The sequence below is a fragment of the Colobus angolensis genome, unplaced genomic scaffold, assembly GCF_000951035.1.
Source record: "Colobus angolensis palliatus isolate OR3802 unplaced genomic scaffold, Cang.pa_1.0 Scaffold586, whole genome shotgun sequence".
NCBI lineage: Eukaryota > Metazoa > Chordata > Mammalia > Primates > Cercopithecidae > Colobus > Colobus angolensis.
Window position 1 is genome coordinate 312,925 of NW_012119443.1, and position 12,203 is coordinate 325,127.

A 12,203-nucleotide genomic window follows, 5' to 3' on the forward strand; every position below is an offset into this window, starting at 1 on the left:
CAAAATGCAGAAATCACCGGTCTTCTGTGTCCTTCGGGCTGGGAGTTGGAGACTGCAGCTGTTCCTATTCGGCCATCTTGCTCCGCCCCTGGTTAAACTTCTTAAACCATTATTTGAAGAAGATTCAATAGATTGGAAATGATCAGCTGTAAGTAAATAGCTTCCTTTGTCTACAGGATTCAACTTTGCAGTATTTTCACATGTTGGAGAGCTACAAAAAAGCATAAATTAATTTTCCCATAAATCTTACTCAGAGTTCAATTCTTGCCTTAAGAAGCCTTTGTGGGATGGAACAATATTCACTTTGCTTGGATGGCTGAAGAGATAGGTATTTCATACCTTCTCCAAGATGACAAATTGCTGACAAACTTGGATCTCGTGTGAATCAGCATTGTTCAAAAGGAAATATTTCTCATAGCTTTACTAGATTTTGGAATAATTTAATTCCCTAAATAACATTGTTATTGTTAGATGAAGCTTTGCTTCAAGATAATTACCTACTCTCTGCAATGAGCATTATCATGTAGATATTATATAACATTTTCATTGTCTTAGAGGTTTTCTCTTAAAAATGTAATGCCATTTATATCATATCATGTCTAACTTCAAGGTCTGTTTGATATTTATAATCATGAAATTGATTTTCAAAGCTATACAGGGTAGACAAGCTGGCGATGACTTTGTTGAGTCTTCCATTCTTGATGCTGTACAGAGAGTTGACAGTGCAATTAACTCCACACGAAGACATTTATTTTCACAGTAAGAATTTATTTTATATAGATTGAAAACTTGTTTTCATTTATGTTCTACTTGGCTTTTATCATCTCCATAAGTCACATTATAGTGCATAAGATTTCAGAAGAGTGCTTTCTTTAGTCCTTGTGTATGCATCACCATCTGGGCTAGCCATCATTATCAGTTCACCCAAAAAAGGGGGAAACTTCTTCCCCATAGCATCTAAATGGCATTAATTTATGCCAAAGGTCCATGCTATGCAGGTTGACAATAGACAGTAGGTAATGGGCTCTGTTACCTCAGCATTTACCAAACAGTGTCAGATGCAGTGCTCCTGCAATGTGTGAATTGAGAATGATTATTAAGTTGAACACACCTCAGTATAAACTGGGAGCCTATGACAAACATTATGTTTAGGATATTTGGCATTTTACATAATTTCAATTTGAATTGGGATGTTTGTGGACTAGTGAAAACTTCTAATCCCATTAACTTCTCTGTGTTTGTGACATCAGGATGTATTAACAGCAACAACAAAAAATGATTGTTGGTTTTATCATAACGGAATGAAGTATATATTCAGTATTTGCAGTTAGTGGTCAAAAAGGGACGTCATAATATCCCAAGTTGAGTCTCATCTGGCTTCCTGCATATCCATAAACAGAATGGCTTTGCGGTCATGGGCATGTGTTCTAGAGCCACGCAGCGGATTTAGATTCTCTCCTTGATTGCTCACTTCATTACTTTCTGTCTGGGTGACCTTGGGCAAGTAACTTAACATCTTTGTACCTCAGGCTTCTTGCCTGTAAAATTGGGATAACAGTAGGATCTACCTCATGGATGTGTTTGCTAGGAAGAAAAAATGAGATAATATGTAAAAAGTGCTTCAGCAGTGCCTGGAGAATAGAAAGTGCTTAACCAAAGTGAGCTACTAGCATAATTATTATTATTCTGTGACCTCAAGTTATTAAGATTCAAGACATAGAGGATGAGGTGTACCTTAGTTGACCAAAGTCTCTAAAACAGTTTGCTTCACATTCCCAGTGCTTTTAAATTTCTTTTTAACATATTTGGTTCCGTTTTACAAATGTGCATAGACTGCTATTGTGTGCTGATCAGTGGGCTTGGTATTTGTGATACAAGATAAATAATAGGTCAACATCTCATCAGTAACCTAGTTCTTTCTTTAGCAGAGGAGACAATATGTCAGCAATTCACGTACATCTTACTGAGTATGTAAGAGACATATTTAAAGATACAGGAGTAATAGAGAAGATGGAGTGATAGCTTGTCAGAGCTCTCAGGGAAACTCTACAGGGAGAGTGAGGCCTGAGCAGGATTCTAAAGGCAAGCGGGAATTTCTAGGAGATTACACTCAGGAAAAGAGAAGACACAAAATGCCAAGTCCTGCAGACCGAGGGTATTGCATAGTACTTCAGAAGGTTTACTGAGCCCCCTAGAATCCATTCATCTACTGACCCCTCCAGTTTAGAACCCCACCATGGATGTTGTTTACTGCATAAAACTATTGTTTAAATCATCCATTCATTAAAAACATGTATTTTTGAGTTCAGCACTGGGACTAACATTTGGAATCAAGTTGTTAGCAAAATAGGAAAAGAGCCCACAGCTCCTCTGTAGAGCTTCTACGGTAGTGGTGGAGCTTTCATTCTCCTCGAACGTTTGGGAAATGCCTTTTTAAATGCACAGCATTTGCAAGTTCCATGGATTCTGCAGTCTTGCCTTGTAAAGAATCATGTGTTTTGTCATTTGCAGAAAACCTCACACCTCCAGTGACCTGCTGACTCAGTTTCATTACCCGCGTGACCCACTGATTGTGGAAATAGCAAGAGCAGGGGAGATTTTTGAGCACACGCTGCAGCTGATACGGGAACGTGCGAAGCAGGGGCTCACTGTGGACTTAGAAGGCAAAGGTCAGCCCCAAAGCCATTCTGTTCTCAGCCTACTGCCCACAGAAAAACTGACTACCACCTTAGCAATGGACACTGAACTTTTAATCTCCAGAATATCTTGGGATTTAGAAATTAATTTACTTATTACTTTTACCAAATAAATACAGATGTTTCTCATAGGAACTGTAATTCCAAAGTAAGGGTGATAAATATACATTCAAACTTGTCTCAGCTTTTGACAGTTATATGTATAGAGAGCAAATTTAGGAAACTTATATTAAGTGAACTTGTGTTTCAAATGAAAAAGATATTACTGTTTCTTACAGAGAAATGCTTTATTACCAGGGGAATATTCTTCTACTTTATCTTATAATCACCTGAATCATTCAGTGAATTTACTTGAAATTTCTTCTACCACTTATAATATTGATAATCCCTCCCCAATTCTTTTGATTTTTGTTGTTGTTTTTGTTTTGCTTTTTGGTATATCCAAGTTCTTGTGTATTTCTTTTTAAAACCAGACATCTACTTAGTAAATGTCAAATGAGATGATATAGAAAGCTTTCAGATTTTCTAAGTTGTTCTCTTTCAAATGAAATAAATGAAGATTCTTTGCTATATACTATTTGTGCTGTGAAAACAGCATCAACTTCTATCAGCTTACCCTTTCTTTATTCTCCTTCAGAAAATCAACCGAGACATGGTGCAGAAGGCCTATCTGTGAGCTTGCTTCAGTCCTTAGAGCTCTGTACAATTTATCTAATGGGCATATGACTGTCCCTGGTCACCCAGTATGATGGGTTTTCAAAGCTTCCTTAGCCAAAAGATCCAGATTCACAAGATTAAGATATCTCAGGATCCAGCCAGGAACTGGCTAACACGGATAAAGTGCAAATGGTCCCATTATTGCTTGGCAGTTTCTGGGGATTAAATAGGGATGGTAACTTTTAGTAGGACTTAGTTAACAGTCTTTGTAGCATTGGGAGAATGCTGGAATTTTAAGCCCTGTTAAAAGGTAGAGCCCCAAGCATGTCCCTTATTATTTTGCCTGTTTACCAGGGAATGACAGCTTATAGTAGTTCAGAAAGTTGCTGTTTAATCCCTCCTTGTCAAGTATCATGCGGGTTAATATTCACATGATCCATAGTGACATTTCTTTGATCTTGTTCTCTAGAAGCACAAAACTTGAGAGAAAAAATTCTGAAATGAAACAAACAAAAATCAACAAAACAATTCTGGGATGTGGATGAACAAATCCTTGCCAACATCATTCTTGTAAAGGCACAGAGTAGAAGTTAGTAGCTGGCTGGTACCTGTTCTCTTTCCATTTTGCTTCTTCTAGCAGCTAGCCATTGTTTACAGGATGAACAGCACAAAAATAATCCAGGGATCTTCTGGAAACATCTTTTAGTATTATAGAATGAATCTCCCTTTTGTTGTGACCTAACGAAATGTTGTTAGACGTAAGAAGGGCCTCTGTCCACCCAGGGCGGGCGGGGTGTTCCCGCAGCACCTGGAGTTCCAAATTACCCGCGCCCTCCTAGGCCCGCCCTTCTCATGGCCTTTGCCACTTGTCTTTCAGAATTCCGGTACAATGACTTGGTGTCCCCGCGCTCCCTCGGCCTCATCGCCAGTTTATCTGGATGCACAGCTCGCAGGCCTCTGCCAAACTGCTCCCACCCATGTTTCCACCGAAAGTACCGCGCCCACGACGGCACGTGCAACAACCTGCAGCAGCCCACGTGGGGCGCTGCGCTGACCGCCTTCGCACGCCTGCTGCAACCCGCCTACCAGGACGGCATCCGCTCGCCCCGCGGGCTCGGCCTTCCCGTGGGCTCCCGCCAGCCCCTCCCGCCGCCCCGGCTGGTCGCCACAGTGTGGGCGCGCTCGGCGGCCGTCACCCCCGACCACAGCTACACACGTATGCTTATGCACTGGGGCTGGTTTCTAGAGCACGACTTGGACCACACAGTGCCCGCGCTGAGCACAGCCCGCTTTTTGGATGGGCTGCCTTGCAACTCCGTCTGCACCAACGACCCTCCGTGCTTCCCCATGAACACCCGGCAAGCCAACCCCCGGGGCACCCACGCGCCCTGCATGCTCTTCGCGCGCTCCAGCCCCGCGTGTGCCAGTGGCCGACCCTCCGCGAAGGTGGGTTCAGTCTATGCACGAGAGCAGATCAACCAGCAAACAGCCTACATCGATGGCTCCAACGTTTACGGGAGCTCGGAGCGGGAATCCCAGGCTCTCAGAGACCCTTCGGTGCCTCGGGGACTCCTGAGGGCAGGCTTGCCTTGGCCTCCTTCGGGAAAGCACTTATTGCCCTTTTCTACAGACCCACCCACTGGGTGCGAGCGACAGGAGCAGGACAGCCCCTGTTTCCTGGCCGGGGACCACCGGGCCAACGAGCATCTGGCTCTGACAGCCATGCACACCCTGTGGTTCCGGGAACACAACAGGGTGGCCACGGAGCTGTCCGCCCTAAACCCCCACTGGGACGGAGACACGGTTTACCAGGAAGCCAGGAAGATCGTAGGTGCGGAGCTGCAGCACATCACCTACAGCCACTGGCTGCCTAAGGTCCTGGGGGACCCTGGCACTAAGATGCTGAGGGATTACCGGGGCTACAACCCCAACGTGAATGCGGGCATCATTAACTCTTTTGCTACTGCAGCCTTTAGATTTGGCCACATATTAATCAATCCTATTCTTTACCGACTGAATAACACCTTAGGTGAAATTTCCGAAGGCCACCTTCCATTCAATAAAGCGCTCTTTTCACCATCCAGAATAATTAAGGAAGGTGGGATAGACCCGGTCCTCCGGGGGCTGTTTGGCGTGGCTGCTAAATGGCGGGCACCCTCCTACCTTCTTAGTCTTGAGCTGACCCAGAGGCTCTTCTCCGCGGCTTATTCTGCAGCAGTGGACTCGGCTGCCACCATCATTCAAAGGGGTAGAGACCACGGGATCCCACCATATGTTGACTTCAGAGTTTTCTGTAATTTGACTTCAGTTAAGAACTTTGAGGATCTTCAAAACGAAATTAAAGATTCAGAGATTAGACAGAAATTGAGAAAGTAAGTATGCAAATGTTGCTTGGATTTAAACATTTCTTAGGAGAGGTAAAAGTGTTAAAGATCATTTTGTGTGGCTGGAATTTGGTTCCCTGGGGGTATTGCAGAGCTTTTAGTACTTCTTGTTGTTGGAGAGATTTAATATTAAAGGAAGGATTCATCAGAAACTGAAATCCCCCTTTCTGTTCCTTTTTCTATCCACCTCGTTGGAAATGCAAATATTGCTGCCTCCTATTAATTTGCATTTCAGTTAGGAGAGGCAAGGCAAGCATATCTAGCCCATTTACGTTCTGTGGTAATCCAAGCAAGCCCTATTGTTGATATGAGGCCATACATTCTGATATAAATTCATAAAATAAACTGGCCCATCACATAGGCTTTCTTAGGGAGAGAAAAGTAGTGACAATAAAAACAAATTATTTTTTGTCATAGTTCAAACTTCATGGTCGGAATTTAAGTTGGAGCTTTTTCACTGCATCCTTAATGTCTTTCATTAAAGTATTACTGTTACTTCTTCTATATACGGGATTTGAAGTTCCATTAAAACTACAAGTATACATTTCCAGGAATGAGATTCAACTGTTTCTCATGCTCACCAACCTTCCTCCTTTAAAAATATTTTTTTAAAAAAAGTTTCATAAAGAACTTTTGTCTGCAGTAGGTTAAATATAGGAGACTAATATTTATTAATATTTTAAGGTATTTTTGTGTGAAATCTTTCAAAGAAGTTTAAAATTATAAGTTCTGTAGCCAATTGCCAAGATTAGGCCTTTCTTTGCAAAACCAAGGCTATAAATACTTCTATGCCAATAGAATTTGTCACATATGTGGAATATCAAACTGTGAAAATGTGCAATGTATTTAAAAGAAATCAAAGTACCCTGCAGATTGAATTTGCACATTTCTTTTGGAAAGGACATTGATTTGGATTCATGAAGACCTGGTTTAAATCTCTGTTCTACCACCCAACAGTACCGAGAGCCTGTGAAAAGTAAACAGTTTTCAATCTCAGGATACCTACAATGTGAGAAAGTAGCACCTTCTTCTCAGAATTGTTTAAAAATTAAATTACATAAAATGCATCAGATACTTGGCCCCATTCCTCCTGCATTATAGGCAATCAATAAATGTTAGCTGTAGATATTTTATTATAACATGATAATTTCAGTTGTCAGGGGCATTATGATATTGCACATCTGCACAGATCCAGCCCTGTTGTAGGCATAGGAGCCAAGATGACTGAAACAGCATCCACACAGGGAAAGCCTGACGGCATGTGGGGGGAACCAGGGAGCTGCTGTGATCAGTATGGAAAGGGTTTGGTAGAAGTCGCGATTAAATGCTGTGAGCACACAGCTGTGAGAAATGGAAGGCTCACAGCAAGCCACTGATAAGAGATGCCATTTGATCTGGTCTTAGAAGTTTCAGTGTAAGAGGCTAGATGATGGGGAACAGCAGGTGGCATCTGGGGTGAGGGACTAGAAGCAGGAAGGTGTGGGGTTGAGTGTCAGGAGGAGAGAACAAAAAGGTAATAGGGGACAGGTTTTAAAGAGGCTGTGCACCATGCAAGGGAATCTGATCTTCACTCCGTATTTAACTCTAAAGCAGGAAAATGACCTGAAGAGAGACTCTTCCCTGACACAGTAACTGGCAGACATCTGGAAGGTGTATTGTAAGGAGGAGAGGCTAGCATAGCAGCCAGGAATCCCACAGCTACTAGAGTCATCCAGGAGAAGCTCAAAGATGGCACAGATAGGCTTGTGGCCATGTATGCAATCCTATCAGAATGTTAACTATTTCCTGTGGGTAGATTATCTGGATTGGAAAAAGCTAGGAGTATGATGTTTTGTGCAATTTGAGTCCCACTTCTCAATTGGCAGCTAACTTGTAAATTCACCACAAATTAGAATACCCGGAATGTTTCTTCTTACAAATTTCCTGTCCCAAATTCCTCCTAAATCATGTGGTTCTAGTGTTAGCTGTATTAGCCTCCACTGCCAGCCACTGTACATCACTGTGCATACACTGTGAAGTATGAGTGCCCTTTCAGACGGACAGCAGCTGGGGAGACTGCATTGAGCATTCACTCAGTGGCATTTCTATTTGTTCCTTTCATGCATATGGGATATTAGCTCCAAGAGTCTATGCAGCCTAAACGTTGAGTCGTTATCCTTGCCTGGGAGAACGTTTGAACTAGTGGAACTCTGTGCAGCCTGATGCTTGGCATCAGCAGGAGGAGGAGAGCATTGCTGACTGGCATGGGTGGGTTGCCAGAAGTCAGCAGAAGCCAGATGCTTTTTACTTAGACCGTTACAGATGCCTGACTTTCCTCTTTCATTCACGGCAAATTTGTAAAATATGAAACATACATTCATTCAACTATGAGTGCAAGATAAATAAATTGGAATGTTTTTTACAGTGTTAGTCCTCAAATCTGTAGATTGCAATTTCTCAGGAGTGCTGAAGATGACATAGCTTTAAGTAGTTTAATTTACATAGTATTTCTTTGCCCTATTACTTCTTTTCCTTTTTGTATCAATTTACAAGTGTGGTTTTAGGACTTTGTTTTTAAATCACTTCAGTCTACTGGGTGGGGGCCCTTGTCTCTGCCTCTAAGATGTGCCTTGAGCCCTGTATCTTCACGTGGCTGAGTGGGGGGAAGACAAAAGGAGCAAATGTGATGTGAAGCCTCTTTTCTAATTCATTAATAACTTTCATGAGGGCTCCACCCTCATGACCTGATCTCCTAAGGCCCCACTTGTCAATACTATTACATCGGAGATGAAGCTTCCACATTTGAATCTGGGGGAGACACATTTAGATCATAGCAGTGCGGAAACCCAATCCCAAAGCAGATGGCAGCTGTCTCTGAAAGACTTGACTGTGAGTGCCAAGAAGGACATTTGAGATACATGAGAAGTAGGGTCAAGACTGGCACCAGGGCCCCTGTGATACGTGTGAGACATGAAACGCCATGGGTCTTGCTGCACCAAGGAGTCTAATCCTAGAATTAGCATCGGACTCATCTCACCTCCATAACATTAAGACGTACCAGGGAAACTGACACTTTTTTCTAAGTGGAATTGTACATGGAACACTGCCCGCTGGAGGAGAGGACAGCAGAGGAGTTCCGGGAGAGGCGGGCGGGGGCTGGATGGGGTTCCTTAGCATCTACTCCTCTGAGTTTACTGCTCTGAGATCCACAGAGCACAGCATTGCCAGTAGGATTTGGGACATGTACAAACATCCTGCCTCCTTCAGTACCAAGAGCTCAGGAAATATTTTTTTCATTTTGTTTTCTTGGTTGAAAGTGTTTTATTTTTTAAAGAGCTTGTTGTATTCCAGGATCATATAAAAATGGATTATTTTCTTTTTATAAGAGTATTCTTGCTCTCAAGAATCACACTGTTTCTTTTTATTCTTCCTAAAACATGTAATGAGCAGAAGGTGAAGATCAGTTATCCACTGAATTGTGAACGTAAGTTCCCAGAGAGGCCATTTTTAAAGCTATTTTTTAATCTTCTTTTGAAAACATAATACTGATTTTTTGTGGATTCGGTTACTTTTGGTTTTGAGTAAGTATAACTTTATTTGTCACTCATAATCACAAAAATGTGTAACTGCCTCAGCTTTTTTTTTTTTTTTTTTTTTTTGAGACGGAGTCTTGCTCTGTCACCTAGGCAGGAGTGCAGTGGTGCGATCTCGGTTTGCTGCACCCTCCACCTCCAAGATTCAAGTGATTCTCCTGCCTCAGCCTCCCGAGTAGCTGGGATTACAGACGTGTGCCACCAGGCCTAGTTAATTTTGTATATTTAGTAGAGACTGGGTCTCGCCATGTTAGCCAGGTCAGTCTCGAACTCCTGACCACATGTGATCCACTCGCCTCAGCCTCCCAAAGTACTGGGATTACAGATGTGAGCTACCATGCCCAGCCCTGCCTCAGCTCTTTAAAAAAATAGATCATATTTCACCAATTAAGTAACTTATATTCTGTATGTGTACCTATGTTATGATAGCTTCACTTGATAATATTAAAAATGAACAGACAAATTAACAAAAAGAATTTTAATTTCTTCCCTCTTTCCACTCCTGGGTTTCAGGAAGTCAAACCGCATGATTCCTTCCCAAAAACTTGCGTTGTCTGTCTTTGTCTTCCTGTGCCAGGAAAGGTCGCCCCTTTCCCGTGGGCCTGACTTTTCCTTCTTCTGCATGTTCAGCTGTCATTCCTCTGCTAAATATTTATCAACTTTTACATTCATGCCAGCCTTAAAAGGCCTTGCATCGGCACTACCCCCTCACCTTTCCTGAGTATTTAGTAGGCCCAGGAGCAACTTTAATTGCTGTAAAACAGTGATTGTTGACCATTTCACATAATACCATCTCATAAATCTAGTAGAATCTAGGAAACTTCTTTTGCAGGAAGATACAGCAAAGATAGAAAAATAGACCTCACATTCTGTGTGTATTTTCAGAGGACTCACAGATTCCTGGACACCCCCTATTCCTTCACTGATATAGTGTCCCTTCCTTGCTGGCATCTCAGACATAGGAAAAGGGTGCTTCTCTCCCGTATGCCTTCAAATGGCTGCTCCCTCGGCCAAAAAGCAGCCCCCAGATTTGCGACTACCATGCACTCTTAGTCAAGGACCAGACCTTTTCTCCTATCCCTTTTGGAGGCAGTGACTTTGTTCTTTACATCACAGGAGGGTCCTGAGCTGCTTAAACCTCTGGAGGACCAGCGTCTTGTCTTCATCTCTAGTCTCTGCTTCTTTCTGTTCAGCGTTTACTTCCTTTCTCCCTCAGCTTTCCTATCTCCCAGTTTATGCATATGGTGCACTGATGATGGCTCTCTCCTACTCACAGGTTTATAGTCTTTTATGATATAGCTAGCACAAGAGTCTTAAGTATCACATTTTTTTCTAAACAATACTTTTATAAGGATATTATATTATACAATTATACCAAGTCTTGTTGTTTGAGTCTAAATGCCAGTTTTAGAGCCTTGCCATCCCTGGTCATTTTCATTGCACAGTATCTCTGCTTTTCTAGAGAACATATTAATTGAATGACAAGCTCCAAGAGTATGTACTCCTTGGTAGCAGATACATTGTCTAATTTATCTTTGAATCCCTGGAGCTCAGCCCAGGTACTAGCACAAAGCAGCTACTCTCTAGAAATTTCATTAGGGAAAGTGGGACTTGCTTGGGTGAGATTCATTTTAATTTTCCAAGGGCCTTTGATTGGAAAATTATTCTTTGTTTGAACACCTTTGACAAGAGAAATGTTCTTAGCTGAAAACTAGATTTTTACACTTATTCTTACCAATTTATTTTTTCATCAACTATTAATTGGCATCAATGAACTATGATGTATTATAATCTTTTATACAAAAGAATGAGAAGTTACAACAGAGAACATCACATGTTTGATTCTTACATGACCTTAACCCCAATTTCAAAAAGCTAAAAATGCACACACTTAACCAATCAAAACTCATTCTGTCAACACAATAGCCCCGCAACACAGAAGATACACATGACTGAGCAAATAAAAAGTGACAAGAGGCCAATTAAAAATTAGATTGTCAGTCAGTTATCCCCAAAGGTCCATTTCTTAGAAGGCATGCAGTTCTGTTTGTCTAGCAAAAACAGAATGCAAAATAATTTAAAGCCCTAAAATATGACATTAATTTAACATCAGTTGTGTAGACAGTGGTGAGTCTTAGTAATTGTGTTTTAGAAGTTATAAATATATACAGGTTGAGCACCACTAATTCAAAAATTCAAAATTCCTCAAATGCTCAAAAATCAAAAAGAAAAAATGTTTGAGTACTGTCATGATACCACAAGTGGAAAATTCCATCCCAAACTCATATGATCAGTTTCAGTTAAAAGAGGTGCACAAAAGCATCCCCAAGGGAAAAAAGACTTTCACTACCCCCTTCAGCTGCAATATATCTTTTAAGGTGTATGTGAAACATAAATGAATTTGGTGTTTAGAGTTGGATTCCATTCCCATGATATCTCATTATGTATGTGCAAATATTCCCAAATCCAAAAAGATTCCAAATCTGAAACATTGCTGATCCCAAGCTGGATAAGGGATACTCACAATCTGTATATAACTTCTTCACTTTGAGAATCTACTTTTTATTCCTGCCTTTGAAAATTGTGTAGTACTATGATAGATTATTTTACAATTATAAAAATTCAACTGAAGAAATCTTTACCATTATGTTACCAAAATTTGACACTTACAGAAATGAAGATATTCAATTGTTCCTCATTATATACTGTATGGAATCATAGCAAATACTTTATAGAAAACTTATGCTTTATTTCACTTCTAAATTCTATTTTACCAACAGAGTATACATCTGAATGCAATTTAATGCATTTTGTCTTTAAATCACCAAAATCTGTCTAAACTAAACTAAAATTTTCAATTAACATCATGTATCAAAAGTGGCATGTGGTACAAT

General features: G+C 41.1%; 1 protein-coding gene across 1 annotated transcript in view; it reads left to right on the top strand.

Moving 5' to 3' along the window:
* Positions 1 to 12,203, top strand: part of PXDNL (peroxidasin-like) — a 371,164-nt gene that overhangs the window by 267,734 nt on the left and 91,227 nt on the right. The window contains exons 15-17 of the mRNA XM_011962239.1: positions 651 to 759; positions 2,512 to 2,669; positions 4,231 to 5,725. Coding sequence (XP_011817629.1) covers positions 651 to 759; positions 2,512 to 2,669; positions 4,231 to 5,725 — 1,762 coding nt within the window. The remainder of the gene's footprint in view (positions 1 to 650; positions 760 to 2,511; positions 2,670 to 4,230; positions 5,726 to 12,203) is intronic.